General features: G+C 43.0%; 1 protein-coding gene across 4 annotated transcripts in view; it reads left to right on the forward strand.

Moving 5' to 3' along the window:
- The first annotated feature begins 39 nt into the window (after window positions 1-39).
- anks1b (ankyrin repeat and sterile alpha motif domain containing 1B) overlaps window positions 40-19826 on the forward strand; it is a 207460-nt gene continuing 187673 nt past the window's right edge. For 2 of the 4 annotated variants that reach the window (XM_041029935.1, XM_041029936.1), the window contains exon 1: window positions 40-552. In XM_041029935.1, coding sequence (XP_040885869.1) covers window positions 422-552 — 131 coding nt within the window. In that variant the 5' untranslated portion in view covers window positions 40-421. The remainder of the gene's footprint in view (window positions 553-19826) is intronic. The other 2 variants (XM_041029937.1, XM_041029938.1) reach the window with 1 other exon arrangement.

The raw sequence follows: 19826 nt of genomic DNA on the forward strand, positions 1-19826 counted from the left end.
ATTTTTCTTTTTTTTTCTTCTTTTTTTTTTTTTTTAGCCAGGCTCACTCTTCACTTCACACTTGCATTCAGGGAGTCGCTTCGGAGCCTCCGGTTCCCCCCGCTGCGCTTGTTTGCACTGCGGTTACACCGGGGAGCAGCGCGCGTCAGCGGACTAGTACTAGAGGAGATTACGGAGCCGCGCATGTGAATGGACTGAGGTTATAAGGCACCAGGGGAGCCGTGCACGCCAGACCTGCTCTGTAGCATCAATAACACCTATATCACCGTGCAGCGGCAGCGGCATGCAGTGAGAGGAACCCTTTCTGATGCTCTCCCACTTCAGACAGTGAAAGAAGGTGTCGGAGGAGAGGAGGACAGGGGGGATTTATGGGAGATTTGCTGGATTTTCATCACCCCGTCGTTGCAAACTTGTGTCCGGGATGGGAAAGGAGCAGGAGCTGCTGGAAGCCGCCCGGACTGGGAATGTCGCCCTGGTGGAGAAATTGTTGAGTGGGAAGAAGGGGATACTGGGGTCAGGCTCCGGCTCCATCCCTCTGCCCAACCTACTGAGGTAAGGAACCTCCTTGAATATGTTTCACATGACCGCCACGGTGTCCGGGGAGCCTCGGGGTTCTGTAGGGGGATTCCTGGGGGGGTTCCCGTGCTGCAAAATTAAGCATAATTTAGCTTTATCATAGATCAATGCACCAGAAACGAGCCGAGGAACTACTAATCCAATCATAGCTTCACCCTCCTCAGCTGCAGTATATAAACAGCACTGTATCTGCAGGACAGTGTTTCCTCACAGTGTCCCTGGGATTGGAAAAAAAACCGCTTAAATGAGGTGTTTTAAGAGCTTTGTGGGTAGTTACAGCATGATGCATGACACAGAAGAGGAAGAGAGAGGGAAGGAAGTCTGTTATGCAAAGTCAAGAGTTGTGTGAAGCTAAGTGATTCGTAAGACAGATAGAAATGCTGCAGGCTTCAGGCCAAAACATACATCATAAAGCACATATCTCAGACAGATGGGACAGAGTGAAAGGTTAGTCATCTCCTGTCCTCTCTGGGTGCCAGGTTTGGTTTGAGTGCTGGTGGTTAGGGGGCAGAGGGGTTGGGGTAGCCACTGCATGTTGAGCACAAAAAGAACAGACAGTACCTTGAGCTTCATGTCTCTGACAGCCGTCATAATGTCGATTTCTTGAACATGAGGACAGAACAGCGTGATGCTCAGATGATGGAAGCAGTTGTAACAAGTCCAGTCTCTTTGTCACTCATTTTCTTGGTGCAGCAAAGATCTGTTTCATAAAAACAACTCCATGTGTCCCTTTCCTTTCGTAGTTATGTGAATTTTTGTCTCCTTTTCTGGCATTTGTTGTGATTTTATCCTTAACTGTGTCACCAGATTGATCCTAGAGGGACATAACTGTTGTGTATGTAAAGCTCGGGCTGTTCTCATGATGCTGGGATGGAGGCTGGGATGTCCAGGTTGGGAGCTAAACAGATCTGCTTGTGCTTTTTTTTTTTTTTTTACATTAGACAAAAGACAGACATTGATTCACAGTAAAGGTGATCTGGTTTTGGCTCAGACCAGCTGCTTCTTCAGTGTGAAAATGACTTGTATCATTGTTTGTGGTTTGTTTTAAAGAGCAGGGATGTGAAGGTGAGGAAATCTTGTTTGCTCATGTTGTCAGGTTAACAGGTGGCACAGTATTAAATGGCCTTTCACCTCATCACCTCGAAACCCCTGACCCATGAGTCAGCGTTCATCTGCAAACACCAGGTTAATATTTCCAATATCTTTGGCTTCTGATGTAGCTGCATGGCACAGTTTGTAAAATGAGATCAAATCAACATTATAGTTTCTCTGAAGAACAGTAAACATCTGAAATTCAATCATGAATTTGTAAAAGATTACAAGTGTTAATACTGGATTTTAATAACCTCCTCGAAGCCTCCATTTTCTTTAACCTGAGATCGAACCACAAAGGCCTCACAGTCTTGCTGCGAGAACAACTGCTGAGGGTATTATTGTCCCCTCCTCCCACCCCTGCAGCCTCTCCCTCTCTCTGCCGAGGCCGAGGACGAGCCAGGTGATTAGGCAGATCAAAGGCGAGGCCGTCCAGGAGGAGTATCGCCTCGGGCCCATGAGCGTCTCATGACTGGGCTGCGGTCGCACACTGGCAGGGAGAATGCCAACTTCTCGCACACTAAACTGGGAACCACTGGGCTCTGGGAGGACTCCTGCTGGGGTCTTAAAGGGCAAGAACCGAACCTGTTTAAAGTGAAGACAGTTTGATTTAAACACTGTTCAGTTCTTTGGAAGTCGGCTCCAAGAGAGAGTGTGTTAAAATGCAGTTTCTGATCAGGAAGCGACAGGAGGTTGCAGGGTTATGAGCGTTTCTGCACCAGCCAGACCAAGCACAGCGGCAATGATAAATGCAGTCTGTTTTCTGGCATTCGAGTTGCTGATAATAATTTGCATGTCTTCCTTTGATAATCTAATTAACAGTGTCTGCATCTTGCGTCAAAGTTCACCACTATCTGTAACAAGTGTTCAAGAGCAGGCGGCGTATTGTGTCTGTGGTTTCCCGCAGCTCATGACACCTGTGGTTTATGTTGTTTGATATTCTGTTGTTTTCTTGTGTCCGTGTGCTTCTGTTTTCTGCTGCTTAATTTCCTCCCTGTGATAATAAATTGGTGAGAGGTGATGGTGTCAGTTAAGCCACTTGCATCCTGGTGTACTTTTGTTGGTTCCCACATAAAATTTTATGAAAGCAGAAGTAGGCTTGTCACACAATAGATGTGTCCCAATTCCAAACTATGTACTAACTGTCTACGGCGTGTGCTGTGTATTAATTTTCATAATGTTAATGCTGTTACTGTAAAATGGTGAATGGTAAGGGTGGAAACACCAGAAGTATCCTGAAACATCTTTCTACGCGACACGGGCTTAAATTCCAGCTGATGGAGCTCGTCTGTTACTGAGGGTAAATTGATTGATTTAAAAAAATTGGACTGATAAGCAGACTCAATCGTACCAGCTCCCATCCCCAGTGTGGCTTTGGACTTGTGACACACTTAAAGTCTCGTCTAATGATTTTTGTTTGTCCTTCATGCCCCAGATTTGTGTTTATGAAAAGTACTTGACCAGAAATAATAAACCCAGCTTGTTACTGTGTTTATCTCATCTCACACATCCTCAGACTGTAAACACTGTTCAGTGTTGTGTTTGCTTTACAAATTAGGATTTAATCGAATTTATTGAAGGACAGTGATTATTTACAGAACACAGAATTAATGTGGAGCTCACTGAGGAGATTAGAGAGCGATGTGAGGCTGGACCGCGGGAAAACGTTGGACGAAATGCAGCGTTGGACTGTAGTTTGAGAAACAAAGTACGGTTTCCGCAGCTTTTTAGGAATCCAAAACAGAACAACACACCAAAACCAGACAGACATGGAGGGTGAAGTTGAGGCTAGTCAGATGCATTATGGGTGGAAACATCTCTGTTGGTTTCTGGCATTGGGCTGTTGTCAGTGAGTTATGTCTACTGTGTTACACGCACTTGGCTTTGATTGGGTCAAGGCACAGGCCCATGAGGAGATGTCTGTAAAACACTGGGTGGGCCAAACACACATATCTGTCCCTCTGGATGGAAGCACGTGTGTGTGTCTGTGAGTGACCAGTTGTGTGACACACCTCTTAATGGTGTACTGCTAATGCACTTTAGCAGATGAGTGAGTCAACAGAGAGGTCAGAGTGGAGGAGTGTGTGCAGGCTAATGTTATGGGAATGATCTCCGGGAATCAATGCATAGTTTCCCATCTTAAGGCCTCGGAGCCATTCGTAGCATTCCTAAGTCATGAGGTTCCTCTTTTCGCTGAAAGAATCACACTAAACTGCCAAGTAGGACATGAACATGGACACACACACACACACACACATACATAAGCACAGGATGCAGAGAAGACGATCCTCTGACTCTAATGCTGCAGTTTTGTGGTGTGCACCGCGGCACAAGAACACACGCGCACAGTGGAAAATCAATACTGGATGATGTCATTGCTTTTTAATGGCCCATGTGCGCTTGTAGATGACCTGTAACTGTACATGGTACAAACACTACCCCCAAGACAGTGAGCCAAACATCCAGATGTTGGTCTGATGATCCTGTATCACACTGGGAAATGTCCAGTAGATTCAAACCTGTATAAACTAAAGGAAAATTTGCTTTAACATACATACAGTTTAACATCAGTATGAATGTTTGCACCAGTCTCTCAGTGCTCATGTTGCGACCATCATCTAAGCAGAGTGAGATGAATCAAATTTCTTCACAAACAGTTGCTTTAATAGACCGGAACGCACGGCAACTCGCACACATGCTGTGCTTTGAGTAATTAGTTATGTTTCCATTGAGAGATTTTGCAGTGCATTTGTTCACCCACTGCTGTTTCTAAGACTCTGGTACACCATGCAGTTTCATTGCTACTTCACCTTTAAGATGGATTTTATGTATTTTATAGTATTTCTATTTTTTATTTATTTTTATTTTTATTTATTTTTTAAGGATGCACACATTTCTTCATCTTTTGCTCTCCAAATATCGATTCGATTACTTTATTTCATGTTGTCCGCTGATTGTAAGGTAACACGAGACCAGAGGTCGCTGAGATGCTGCGACTCTATGTTTGAATGAATATAATTTAAGAACAATGACTTTTGTTTTTTTTTATCAGCTATGGAGTCAGCAGGTTGACTGACGTCAGTACAGCCACACACTTTTAAGGTATTAGTTCTATACGCTCCTGTGTGTTGGACATGGATTATTTTTATGATTGATGTTTTTCTTTAAAATGACCAGAGGGACGAGAGTCTAATCTGTCATCAGTGCACACAAAACATGTTCATATTCATGCAACTTTTCCTGGTACTGTCATTGTGTGGACGTAGTGCTACGCAGCGCTAACGTCCTGCTGGTGCTGCTAAAGGGATCATGAAGTATCTGCATGTGGATTTTCCTTTTAAGCAGCTTTACACACAAACTAATATTGAAGTGAAGATGAATTTGTGATGACAGTCTGTCGTCTTACACATCGAACAATGTGTAGAGTCTCATAGAGGAAATGAGGATACACGCATTTGCTGTGTATTACAAGATGGAGATGGAAAGCTGACTCATGATTCAGTAGATGGCGGCTGATCCCTCTTCTCCCTCTCGCTCAATAATTTTCAGGGGAAAGCCCATCTTGTTTTTGTTTGTTTGTGTGTGTGTGTGTGTGTGTGTGTGTGTAGCTAGGTGTGTTTACCTCCCCCTCCTTTGCAAACAAACAACCTGTAAGTGGAATGAAGTGACTCCCAGAGAAGACACACACTCGATTACACACTCCCGTTTGGACTCTGTTTTAATTGGCATCCTCACAGGCGATCCCTCTTCCCCTGCTTGTGTTGGAGTCTTTAAGCGGCTCTGTGTCTTTGTGGCTCACAGCATGGGGCTCTGTATGTGTGTGTGTGGAGTGACTGGTTTTAGTGGCGTCCAGTGAGGATGAACAGCGAGAGAGGAACCCGCAGAACTCTGTTTATTTTTCTCAGGTTGTTTCGCGGCCGTAACGTTTTAGCTTACCGTTTCAGGAAACAGCAAATCAGATGACTAAAAACCAAGCCTGGCAAGCAGCTTCTTTGTGTGTGTGTGTATGTGTGTGACATAACCACTGCCCTTGCATAACCACCACTAGTATTCAGGTTGTAGGATGTGTGAGTCTGTGAGATGGGTAGTAGGAATGAGAGGTGGTGGGGGAATCCATGAGCTGCATGTGTGTGGACGCCTAAACTGGGTCAAAGGTTGACTGTAGGAGATCGCAGGTGATATTAAGGACTGTACTTAGAGGAACACACACAACAGCATTTGTGTGTCACCTTTTTTTGTGCATTATGGGATTTACTGTGACCTGTGCTCAGATTATTCTGCTCAGTAGATGTTTGTTTGTTTTCTGCTTTGAGAAGAAACTGCTGTGGTAGTTCACAGTGAACACTGCGCTCTTGGGAAGAAGCTGAAGAGAAAGTGGAGAAAATCCAGATGAGCCTGTGATGTAGCACAAAAAACGTCCCAATGGTTGATCTGTCCTGTTTTCACCTGGATAGTTGTATTCATAAAGAGTTTTGCTTAATTTTTAAAGACTGGAAAACTCCGGGGACATCCTGACTTTATGCACAGGTGTGTGATTTGCAGCAGATGATTCATTCACTGAACTTTTGCTTCATGATTTCTGCTTCAGTTTCGGTTTAACAGCGGCGTCGGTGCATCAAGTTCGTCTGGAGCCAGACTCATCGAGAGGGGATGAAGGTGTGAAAGTGTGTGTGTATGTGTGCGTGTGTGTGCGTGTGTTTGTGCGTGTGATCAAACTCAGAGGCTTCTTACATCTCCATTAGGGCCTGGGCCAAGCTCTGCTGCAGCATCCTGCCAAGAAACTGAGACCTCCACACTCGCCAAGACACACACACACACACACACACACACACTCTCTCTGCTCTCTCTCTCTCTCTTTCTCTCTCTCTCACTCACTCTAAGCCTCTCTCTCTCTTTGTTCCTCTCTCAATCTAAATCTTTGTTTTTTGTCTGAGTCTCAAATCTCTTTTTCTTTTTCCTCTCTGCCTCTGTCCATCTGGTGCCCTGGATTCTCTGTCAATACCTCTCTGGCTTCCTTTCCATCACTCACTTCACCACACAGCCTCTCTCCTCCCTCTGCTCCTCTCCAGAGACGAATGATCCAGGCTCCCTACTGTCGCTCTTTATCATTTTGTCCTCCCTCTGCTCCCTACTTTCCCCTATCTCAATCTATGTCCCTCTGCCAGTCTCTTTCGCTCACTCACATCTCATGCCGCACTACATCTGTTATCACCATGTGGGAGCATTAGCTTTTACCCATCATGCCTCTCGCCGCGACATTGGTGTTACTTGACGGTGGCAAATGGGGAATTCAGGGAATCCACATCTCTTCTGAGAACCGCTCTCCCCCTACAACCACAACCTGAGATTTATTAGAACTGCCTAGGTCGTGTCTTCTGCTAGAAGAGGAATATCGCCGAGATGTCCCAGGACAGGGAGGGATGTGTCACCGTTAAATGTAAACAATGATCAATACAGACAAAAAAAAATGTAAGGAAATGTTCAGGTGAGCCTTAGAAAGATGCTGGTTTAGCTCTTGTAATGTGCAGGATATTAAAAAGTGACAGCCTAGCTTTATTAACCTGGTGTCTATGTGATCAAATAACATCAACCCGGGCAGATTAATACTTGTTAGCAGCCTACTACGTTCCACAAGTGCATATCACGTTGTAACGTATAATCACAATCCTCAGTAATAGTAGGACTGTCAGCTTTATAAATAAGTAAATTACTTGTGCAATGTGCACAACGTGGAAAATAACCACAGACTTCCAAAACAGTTCAGCCAGTCAGATTTAGATGAATAAAACAAGGCAAAAAAAATCACTTAGTGTTCTTCTGCCTGAGCACATCTACAGACTGTACTGATGTTACATCCGGTAATTAAGCTACAATAGGATCATCTCTTCTCATCTCACCAGAGACATGGCAAATACTTTCATGGGTTTTTTTTTAGGACACTGTGTGAGTAGCTAAAACAAAACAATTCCCCAAGACAGACCGAGTTTGGCAGATTTGGCTAATATGTGGCACGGTTGCCTGATCTGTCCAGGATTTGGCAGTGCAGATTTGGGCTGAGATTTGGGCATGGATGTGGCATCTAGATGTGCTAGATTTAATCTGTTTTGGTGCAGCATTTCTGGTTGATCATACTTTTTTTGCCCATAAATGCATGTGATTAGTTGAAAAACATGTTGTTTTTGGCGCTGAGGAGGCGGCAAAAGTGAGGAGTGGAGGAGACACATGCAGACAGAGGACGGAGGAGAGGTGTGACGCCCAGTCTGTCACACTAATCTACGCGTCTGTGACCCCACATAACACTGCAAGTGTTGTAGACGCACACACAGACACGCGCATTCCACCCGGCTCCCTGCTCTCTGATAGATGGCTGTAGTTAATGAAGCGCTGCTTTTGAAGTAGATAAGATGCGGAGAGAAGAGGGCTAGAAATGCTAATGTCATTATGTGGTTGGGGCAAGGGCGGCTGCACTGGAAGGCAGTGGAGGGATGTTATGCATTTAAGTGTGAGAGTGTGTTTTGGGGGTTTGGGCTCAAACTTTTGAAGTTTAGTCTTGATACTTTTGGAAGGAAACTGACATGACAGTGTTTTGTGCCCCAGTAGCTCCCAGTTACACTTTCTGCCAAATTCCTCTGCAATTCCTTCGTTTTTTTTTTAAAGAAGGTTCCTGGAAAGTTAGTGAAGACTAGGAGATGTATGATAATCTATAATCTCTCAGGCAGACTGAGAGAGGAGGTGTGAGGCAGAGACTGTAAAATGCGAGCAGTTTCAACAATATGGTGCTGCAGTTTAGGACATTCATTGATAAAAAGCTCCAGAAGCTCTTTCATCTTTAGTCTGTGCAAATATGGAGTTTTCCTAATTATACAGCACTCCCTCAGTCTCTTTGTAACACACACACACAAAAAACACACACATAGACACACATAGACACACACATAAAGAAACACACTTATAATCACCTCAGATTAGTGACCTCCCCAGTTTGTCACAAAGAGACTTGATATGAATATTAAACACTAATTCAGACTGTGTGTGCCTGTGTTCTCCTGACATATGGCTGCTTACAGGTGTCTTAAGTAATTTGTCACCAGGTGTGTGCACGACAATGGCCTTTACCTGTATGAGTGATGGAGCTGAAGGCTGAGTTTACAGTGTGTGTGACTGTGCGTGTGCGTGTGTGATACCTAGCCGGGTTGTGATGGCCTCTTTCATTCCCTTGGTGATTGATTCCCCACTCATCTTCTCCTCCTCTGCGCTGTCAGTGAGGGAGCGTGTGCAGAGCAACCAGGAAGTGAATTACCTTGAGCTGACAGCCTCCCACGGGATACACATTTCCCAGCAGGCTTTGCCTCTTGTTGTTCACAATCACTAATATGTGCTACAGGCTGCGAAGATGCGGCATCATGAGGATGTATAGATATAATGTATTCAGAGACTCGCATACACTCCGTGTCTGCCCACACAGATCTCACACGGCTCACACATGTATGATTTAGTGAGCCAGCAGCTACTCAGGCGTCCTTACTTACAGTTCAAGTCGTGTTGTCTCTCCTTCCCAGAGCTTCATTTGTTCAGATCAAAGAGTTTTGCATAAAATCACTGGAAGCAAGCTTATTGAAATGCATATATTCACGCTTTTAAAATAACAATAATGATCTAAAAACTTTTTAGGTAGCAGATTTGAATTTATTAATGTTCATACTGAGTCACCAGTTCCCCACAAACCAATCCCCAGTACAGTACAATACATTCAATCAATACACACAGCGGAAACGGTCAGCTAATATTACTGTTAATTCCATCACAGAGACTTCACATGACTTTCTAGAAATTTTGCACACAGCGTGTTACTGTAAATGTACCAGTAAGACCAGTTAGCTCATCAGATCCCAGATGAGTGTAACGGTAGAGGGATTGGCCGTGTGTTTTTATCTAACACACTAACTTTGTTAAGGAGAGATTCCTCTTCACTTCACTTGTTTGCGTTTATAGTTTGCTTTATACCCGCTGCCAGTCAGTCTAATATCTGTTAGGAACGTCAAGGCTGAGGTTTTTAACAAAAGCAATTGAACTCATCTTTGCTGCTGGCCCCCTCATACATACATCTTCCACTTTAGTTTTCAGTTCACATCTTTACTTGCAGCCGTGAGGTGACTGCAGAATGCAGCATACATTGTCCAAGCAGCGTTCTCAATTCTGAAAGATGAATACACCCACCTTCTCCCGAAGACTCGACCAGTCCTTCTCAAACAGGCACCTACTTTAGAGACTACAGCACTGAGCTCTCTTAAGTTCCTTGGTGACTGATTATACTGACAGTGTAACTTGTCAAGGAAAGCTGTGCTTGACTGCATCTGATGCAGAGAGCTTCAAACTGTGGTTCAGACACTGTCAGTCTGTGAGTCCCGGGAACTTATTTTTCAGTGTTTTGAGCACACACCATTACAGAGGCTCCATCCAAGCATCATCATCATCATGGCCTCGTTTCAGCAGGCGGTTCACTAGTGATTCCATCTGTTGTGTTCTCCAGCTCCAGAAGATCTGAGAAGAAGGTCAACAGCTCTGAGCCATAAGCTGATGTTTTGAGGTTCTCAATAGGACAAGACTTTTCGCTTAACGAGGTGCTTTCGTCCACAATAACAGTGAGCTCTGGTCACTCTCATACTTGCCAACAATGCTTGCCTCATTTCTTTTGATATAAAATGTTCAATATCTGTACATTTATCATCTGCAGCTCTATTAGTCCTAGATGTTCAGAGTACAGTGCCGTATTTTTTGCAGTATAGCACACTGAGTCGTTTCAGTACGTCTTCTGCTAATTCGTGACTATGTAAGACAGAATCTTCATTTATTTTCTTTCTCAGTGTTGCTTCTCAGTGTTGTTTTCACATGGGTCTACCCCACACTTCTGCCATTCAGTGCACGGTGTGTACCTCAGTTTTCCTGTTCTCCTTGCCCCAAGTGACCTCGCCTCCCTGCCTGATGTGCATCCCAATTTTTTTATTTTTAACAATAACAAATGGGGTGAGTCTGTGAAATATTCATGAAATATTCAAATTGATTTTTATTCCAGCAGTCAGGTAAGTTCTCACTCGCTGCTCCCACCCTGCTCGTGTCTCCTGTCCAGGCTGCTCTGCTCCTCTCTCATCACCTGCCCTGTTCTGCTCCAGTCTGCATTTAAATGAGGACAACTGGCAAAGCGAAAGGAGAACCTTAGCCTTAAGTGAAAGCACTGATGGCATGACATAATGATAACGAATGTGACAACAGATTCAAAATGCACCGAGGGGACAATAAACTTGAACTAGCTTGGCCATTCTATTTATATAAAGAAATTAAATCATGATTTAATTACCTAGTGAACAGATTACAAAAGATCGAAATGACTTTAACTCGTGCTGAGCAAAGCAGTGATGTCTGATCAGTCTTTTGAAGAAGTCTTGAAACTTTAACCTCTGATACTTCAAACTTGAAGGAAATAAATTAATGCAACATGCAGACATCATCTAAATCTAAACATTGTTTAAGCAGAATATCTGTCAGGCTCTGACCTACTTTTCTTCCTTCCTTTACATCCACCTATCACTGTGCGCTGTCATCTGTGCTGTCTGACTGACTGACAAGTGACTGAGTGGCTGATCTGCTCGGTGGCTTTTAAGGAAACTCACTGACAGAAAGAAAAGGGGAACCCTGTGAAAGTTAGTCATTGTTTGAATTATTAACTCTTTGAGGAAAAGTCAGGGGTCAGTAGGCCTTATCATCTAGGGGCTATGAATGTCATAACTAAAAAGTATGGTATTCATCCAATACGTGTTGAAATATTTTAAATGTTTCTTCTGTAGGTAAAAGCAAGTTGGAAGGGTTCTTTTTAAAGTTGTACAGGGAGTCTCTTTCAGAGTCTGGGGTTCAAAGTCAGGGTTTAGATAAAAAGTTATTTGTATAACATGGTTTTATCTTTATCCATTACTGTTGAGTGGAGGTAGAGCTTTACGAACCATATTGAAGAGGTTGACCTACAAATTCAAAAAGTTATATTAGTTTCTAGATTTGAAAAACTTTAAAGCTCAATATCTCCGACTTAAACCACTCCGAATGCAGATGGAGCTTCATCCAGCTCCACAATTCACCCCTCTCCTCCCAGACATTTCTAACTCCATCACCAGCGTGCTCTGTCTTTCTGATAATGAGCCTCAATAGCTGGCCCCCCTCCATAAGTCTGTCTTGCCATCATCCTTCGTTTCCTGGCGTTCCCCTGGCCAGCGTGAACTACGTGATGAATGAGTCTTTTTAAGAAAGATATCAAATATTCATCTGCCCCCAAACTGCTGAATGAAAAATTGAGAATATATTGTTCGCAGAGTGCTCATTTTACTTTCCCCTACTCCCGAATTCAGAATTCACTTATCCTCGACAAGCAGCAAGGCCCAGGAAGCAGCCGGGAATGAATTACCCTACAGATTGTTTCATGCATGATGGTTAAGTGAGATATTCCTTTGACTGATGGGAAGGCAAATCAGTATCCAAAAAGGCTGTTTTTTTGCCGTGATTAGACTTTTCTGTGGTGCATTATTCTGAGCTTATAAATAGAGAAAGCAGGGGGAAAAAAAAGGAGAAGGGGTCTTGTTTTTGTGTTCTTTATTTTTTCCCAGCCCTTTGAACTCTTTGTTCCAAACTGTGTTTTCCACAGAGGGAGTGGTAGCCCCCCCCCCCCCCCCCCCCCCAAAATAAAAAGACATTAAATGAAAGAATAGGACGGAAGCAGAAAAAAGACATTTGGGAAAAGACTTCTAGAGGAATAAAGAGTGTGTTGGTGTGTGTTGGGGGGAGGAGGAGGAGGAGGAGGAGGAGGAGAGATGGAAAGGTCTGAAGGTGAGCACGAAGGTGTTGTGTGTCTGTGGCTTCAGGCTGTGTGCGATGCACATTCACACACCTGGCAACCCCGAGGGACAGGGCTGCAAATTAGAAATCTAACCTCCACACAACCCCTCTCTCACCCCTTCTCTCTCCTTTTTCTCTTTCTTCTTTTCACTCTCCTTCCTTCATCCTTTACATTTTTAAAAAAAGTTGTTGGTGTTGCCCATATCCTCCAGGATCAATATTGTTTTTTGTGATTTGTGAAAAATTCCTCATCCATCACAGAGAGCCATAAAAGAGCTAATAAATCTCAAAGTTCATGGTTCAGCTTTATTGTCATAGGAGTGCACAAAGGCATGCAGTTTTATGTAGTGTATTTAGTGTTAAATAAATGGGACCAGGCATTTTGATGAGGAAATGGTTATACTGAATGTTATCAGCAAACTATACTGAAACTCTCAGTGTATTTAAGTTGTTTTCTCCTCAGCATCTTAACCTTTTTTCATGGTTAAATTTAAGTGAACACACACGGGTTAGGTGAAGACTGGGGTCAACTCTGAAACTCTGAAGTGCTGACTTTTTCAATATTTCTCCAAAACCACAATCTTATCCTGACGTTTACTAAGTGTTTCGCAGCCTAAAGAGTTTAATCGAATGGCAAAAGTGTTTGTATCTGTTCTGAATGGCCACACTGGAAGGTGGAGCCAAAAGTGGTGTGAAGGAGAAGAAGGTCAAAGCCTCACCTTCAAACTTCCTCACCTTTGCGTACTAGGCATAGCTGCATGAAGTGAGTGTGAGTGTCATATTGTCGGTTTTGGAAAGTTGAAAATATGTGGGATGCAGTATTTCTGAAGCTGAAGCTTGGAAGAACGTGGGAGGAGGAGGTTTAAGATGCTGGAGGACAATCCAACAATCCAAAAGTAATTTCTTAGAAGCATACGGAGGCCCCAAACTTCATGGGCTGGGATGCAGGACATAAATCACAAAAAGTTAGATTTTCTTCAGAATATAATTAGAAAAGCAGATTAGTGGCACGTGAATGTCTCTCGTGTGAGATTGGGCTGATACATTGAATTTGAACTTTGTGGGGTCCAGTTCCAGCTTCCAGTCGCCTCTGGGTGAATTTAACTTTTTCTTAACATTCTCAGCAGATATTTGTCTCTTTTATCAACCGTTTCTTTTGGAATCCTCCCAAAAATACTAGTATTAATACAAATCCGGCACTCGTAAGGACTTTCCTCTCCCTCTTCACCCCTCGTCCCTCCTCCTCTCTTTCTGACTCACTCTCGATATAACGGGCAGACACTGGAGCTCTGCTGAGTAAGCACTCTTGAATCTCGAACTAGTGAAAACAGCAGACCCCCTGCAGTCTTCAACCTACGCACCAACCCTTTGTGTGTATGATTAAATGTGTGTGTGTGTGTGGCTATCTCTCTAAGCCTGTCTGTCTTTTCTCATGTCCTTTGGTGTCTTTCCTTCCTTCTTTCTTTCCTGTCTCTTTTTGTGCCTCCTTGCCTGTCTGCTCACTTGTATTCCTTTATTCTTGGTCCTTGCATTCTTGTTCTTTGCCTCTTTGTCTGTGTCTGGCAGCCCATGTGTGTGTGTGTGTGTCTGCTCCCTGTCTGTCTTTCTGGCATCTCCACACAGCCAAAATGATTTTTTATAGCTTCTCCCCTGTGTTTCCACCCCCACTCCGCCTCGTTTTTCTGTCTCTTTTTTTGAAGTGGATGAGTAAATGAATCTCTTTGTCTTGCACTGTAGTGTAACCCGCTAATCAGGCCATTCACTGATTACACGCTCCACGCTAATCATGTACGCGTGTGTCTGACTGTGTGCATGTGCAGAGCCTTTGTGATGGTGTATATTTGTTTGTGTGTGTGTGTGTGTCATTGTGTCGGGTATAACAGCAAGGGGTCATTTGTTGACTCTAAGCCTTCTCCGCTGTGTCGTCAGCTTATTGTTCAGCGAGACATTCAGGTGCAAAAATTCAAATTGCGACGCACCGAATCTGTAAAATGATGTATTTACTGCAGGTTCCTGCTGCGCTTGTTTGTTGCTTGCGTAGCTGTGTCTGGGAGTTTGTGTATGTGTATGTGCGCATGCAGGGAAAAGAGATGATGGGGTAGAGGAGAGAGATGGGGTAGCAGGCGTGGTAGGAGGGGATGAGGAGGAGGAGGAGGAAGAGGACGGATGCAGGAGGGGTGGGGGGCGCAGAGGGGAAAACCAATTATCGTCCAGATAACAGGCAGGCTATGGATTTTCTACCAGGCCACTTCTGCAGCTCTTTCCTTCTGTTTCTTTCTCCCTCTCTGTCTATTTCTGTCTCTGCGTCCCTGTACCAAATGTAAATTCCAATTCAGTGGGAGCTTTATTGACAATCTCATGGTATGGATTCTGAAATATACTGTCTTGTTTTTGGCTCAGTGTGTGCGTGTGGTCCCATTAATTACAGAAAATGGCCTGTTGAAATGTGTCAGACAACAGAGACTGACATTTTGTCAATATGCCCCCTGCCTCTGTGGCTCTGTGTGTGTGTGTGTGTATGTGTGTGTGAGTCACTGTGACCGGCAGGCAGTCGCATCATCTAATCTGCATTGTCATGTTGCCCTTCTGCATTAAAGGGGGTTTGTGTCCTTGGCAGCTGAATTGCGGTTTACGGCCTTAGATTTCAGAAGGGTTTTAGATTTCCGAGAGCGAGATGGTCTGATTTTTTTCTTAACTGTCAAATATTATCACTTCAGAAATGTTGCTGCCTGTTTTTGTAAATCATTAATAAACTGTCTGCAGTTGTGGCAAAAATGTCTGAGCAATGTCCATCATCATGAAAGGGCAGCAGTTGAGCTGGTTACAAGTATTGGCTAAAACTGAAATTGTTTTGGTGTAAATGCACTAGCAAGGATTCGTTGCTATAATTAATAGCAGCCTGTTAAACTATCTATGAAAGAAGTGAGAGTAATTATCATTTTTGATTAGCATTAATGTGCGTGATAACCTGTCATCTCACCAGTGTTGCTGTCGCTGGTGTGACATTTGTTTTCAAATGAAGCCAGTGATGTGCTACGCTCATTTTATTTGAAAGCATCTCAGCAGTCACACAACATCTGGAGCAAGTAGGAGTGCTTAATGTTTGACATTTATGAATGCAAAACCCATCAGATGAGAAGAGGAGAGATAAACTGAACACTGGCACAGAAATGAACATGTAGCTACAGGAGATCAAGTTTATTGTGTATTTCCCACAGCAGGAAGTGTTCATGAAGATAGACTTAGATTAGTGAAATGAAATTGTTGGTTTACCCAGATTATAAAAAAGTGGACTCTATTATTATTTCTGTTATTACACTTTGAGAAATAATGTCCTGACTGCTTGGATAACATGAACTATGGGCTTACAACAGCCCCATAACTAATAAATAAAATATGCAAAAACTGTTAAAACCAACAAAGGTTTGCACAAATGAACTTTTGCTCCGGTTTAACTCACTAATCTTCCTAACATTAGGGGTCAGGAGTCAATTCTTGGAATGCGATTATTTACTATTGCATCTAAGCAATAAAGGCCACCAAGCAGAAAGGGACACAGGCAAACTCAATTTAACTGCCACAATAACACACAAGATTGACAGCCTCATAGACACACTTGTTTCATGTGCAGTAGGCAGGATCATCAGCCTATGTAAAAGGGACATCACACAGTGCATGTGGTCAGCAAGTAGCCACGTGCCAAACAGGCCTGTACGAGACACGTGAGCGGCCCTGCAGTGAGTCTCTGGTCAGGAGCAGGCAGAGCAGCACCCGCTGGGGACCTGCTGGTGCCCAGGCCTGCCCATGCCGGTGCCCTCAGTGCCAGCACCAGACGGTCAGATGCCCCCTCATCCAGCTAACACACCTCAGGAAGCAGAGCATAGAGATCTGGGCTGGCTGCTCCCACTGAGAGAAGGTGACAGATGACAGTTGGGACATGTGTAGCTACGGGTGTGTGTTTCTAAATGTGTTTGTGTCCGAGGCTGGTGCAGAGACATGCTATCATACCAAGAAGAGCACAGGGAGCAAGAGAGTGAGAGAGAGCGAGAAGGAGTGACAGATCATTTGTGAAAGCTCCATTCATTTGTGAAAATGGCTGGGATGCCAGTCACCATCAGCATGTCTGCGATGGCTGTCTGAGCAGCCTGGGAAACAGCAATCTGCGGCTCGGATTTTAGTTTAGGAGAACGAGAGAAAGAAAGAGCAACTGAGAGAGCATTACCATTATCTCCCTCCCTCATCCTTACCCTCATCTATGAATATCAGCTGTTTCTGCAGCACAAAAAAATATTCATTCTAACAAGTTATTTCATGTCCTGTTGAGTCTTAAACTCCCGGTGGAGCTGAGATAAGTTTGACTGTTCACATCAACTTATTTAAAGAATTTGCCTGTAAGAAGTGTTATTTTGTGATATGCAGTCTCAAGACACTGACCATTTTTATTACTGTAAGTTTATTTGTACATAAGCGGGTCAGGCTCACCATGTTAGGCTCACCATAATAGAAAATTCTGTAAGAGAATAGTTTGACAGCTTTGGGAAATGCTTTTATTGGGTTTCTTACTAAATGTTAGATGAGACGCTTGATACCATGGACATATCTGTCCTTTAAATATGAAGCTGCAGTCAGGAGGCTGTTAAATTAGCTTAGAATAAAGACTGGAACCAGGAACAAACAGCTTACCAACACCTCTATAGCTCACATTTTCATTTTAGAGCTCCTTTGTTTACTCTGTATAAAAAGTGTAAAAAGCTGTTTGCCCCTGTCTCCAGTCTTTGTGCTAAGCTAAGATTGGTCACCAAAGGGGATCATGAGTACCTGTGTACACACAATCAATAAAAAGATTTAATACCAGTGAAAATTTGTAGTATCTGCACAAAGTCAGCAGAAACACACACACACACAGGGAAGACAAGGCAAAGCAATTCAGAAAAACACACTTGAGCAGTTTTGCATGAAGAAGCTTTATCTATTACCCCACCACCCCTGTTAGAAACTAAATCACTGTGTGATTTTTGGATTTGTATCAAAACCTCATCAGGCACAGTGAAAGTGGAGCCACTTAATTACAAAAGAGAGAAAGGGAGGGAGGGAGGAACTGTGGAGAGGGGAGGAAAGAGCTGTTATGGGATAGAATAAAGAGATGAGGAGAAAGAGAAAGAGGCCAAATCTCTGGATGCTGAAAAGAAGAAAAAGGTCCAAAAAGTGTGTGTGTATGTTTGTGTATGTGTGTGTGTGTGTGTGTGTGTGTGTGTGTGTGTGTGTGTGTGTGTGTGTGTGTGTGTGTGTGTGTGTGTGTGTGTGTGTGTGTGTGTGTGTGTGTGTGTGTGTGTGTGTGTGTTCCTCTCTGGCTTTCCCATGGCTATTTACAGCCCAGTCAGACACAGGGGATTGTCTGGAGTAAAACACACTCACAGAAACATCTCCTCCTCAGGCCAGTGTACAAATATACAAACACAGTCTCATTCATATAAAAATACCCTCACTCTCCCTGACCTTAAAATTTGTAAAAAAAAAATAATAATAAAGCCACACACCAGTGTATCAGCAGGAGTAGTAGAGTTTGAGTGAAATACAACAGTCCAAGTAATATACAGAATTTTATATGTTGTCAGGTGTTGTGGGTATTTCCCTCCAATGAAAGAAAAAAAAAACCCCAAAAACCTGTGTCCCAATTACATATAATTATGAAATTCTCACAGTGTTTTGAGATTGTTCACACTGGAGAAATGAAAAAAATGAAGCTTTACCACCAAATCATTCCAGCTTCCCCAAAAATAGTCCAAAAAAAAAAAAGAGTGGAAAACACTTTCACTGACTATTAGTGATGATTTGAAACTGGCAGTTGAGCTTCGAAGACGCAGTTTGATTGACATCTGTCGGCAGCTTCTGTCATTTCTTGTTAGTGCAGAAATGTAAGAGCAACTGTAGCCGCTTTAATTAATCTAAAGATAACATGAATTTTTTTTCTGTGCAACCAATCGATTGGTTGAAGAGTAAGTACGATTTCAGTCGATCAAGGTTTTGTTTGGTTGAATACAGCCTTAGTCTTTGCTTCTTTGTGTGCTATCTGAAATATCACTGACATTCACCCTGATACATTAAAGCTACGCCTCTGCATTATTGGAGTCAAATGTACGTGTGTGTGGAAAGATGTGTGGGTTCAAAATAGGGAGAGACTATCATAGAGCAGTGGGGTCAAGTGTACGTTTGAGACAGAGCCTTTTAAAGAGTTTATGAAAGTCTAAAAACAGACGACCCAGGAGACAGATGGAGTGAGAGACATGCAGAAAGCAAGAGAGAGAGAGGACAGTGACTCAGCTGTAAAGATGGGATGATAGAGGAATGAGGAGAGACCAGCCAAGAAGAAGGACAGAAGGAGGAGAAAAAAAGGGAATGATAGAGGAGAAAAGATTAGTACTAATGAGACAGGCAAGAGTGAGGATGATGAGTCACTGTACAATCTGTTGTAAATCTGTGATAAACCCGGGAACACACATGCACATGCACGTATCCACCCCGAAACAACAATGAACATACTATTTTTTATAAACACCAAAGACAAACCTCTCATTATTATTTCAGTATTGTTACTTGATAAAAACCAGAAGTAAAACTATAATGCAGCTGTAGAAAAACAAAAGAACAAATGTCCACTGAAAACCTTTTGAGGTAATTTTAGATCGAATTTGGCATCACCGATAATTTTTATAGACTTTGGAATGGCTTGCTTCAGGCCGTCAGGATCACTAATGTAGTGCCAGATTTTAAATGTCTTCCTCCAGCACGGTTTTATAGACTCTTATGTAACAGTCTTTACGAATTGGCTTTGACCTGCCTCTATTAAAGGCTGTGTTTCACATTGCTTTTATATTATTATTGATCTATGTTTCTTAAATTTAGTTGTTTTTTTTTTTATCGTACCAAATGTACCATGTAAATAAAGATGATGTTTTTATGATTGCAAACATTTTATATTCAACAAAATTCAACATCAGGTCTCAGATCTATCAAGGATTCAGAAGTATCTTATAAATCTAATCTATCCTTGTAAGGTTAAATCCTCATTTTTGTGATTACAGGAAAGAAAAATCCCAGAATTGTCATGACTTGTAGGACTTTAAGAATCCGTTTAAGTTGTTCTTCATGTCTAAGGGGTTTCGTTTAATAAGGCTGAGGCCTTATATTAGCCTGACCTTTCTTGTCAACTTTAAATTAAGCTTGAACACAAGATCCAGACAGAGGCTCTGTGTTTGTGCGTCCAGTCTTAGTTCAGACTG

This window comes from Toxotes jaculatrix, chromosome 22, assembly GCF_017976425.1.
Source record: "Toxotes jaculatrix isolate fToxJac2 chromosome 22, fToxJac2.pri, whole genome shotgun sequence".
Classification (NCBI taxonomy): Eukaryota; Metazoa; Chordata; class Actinopteri; family Toxotidae; genus Toxotes; species Toxotes jaculatrix.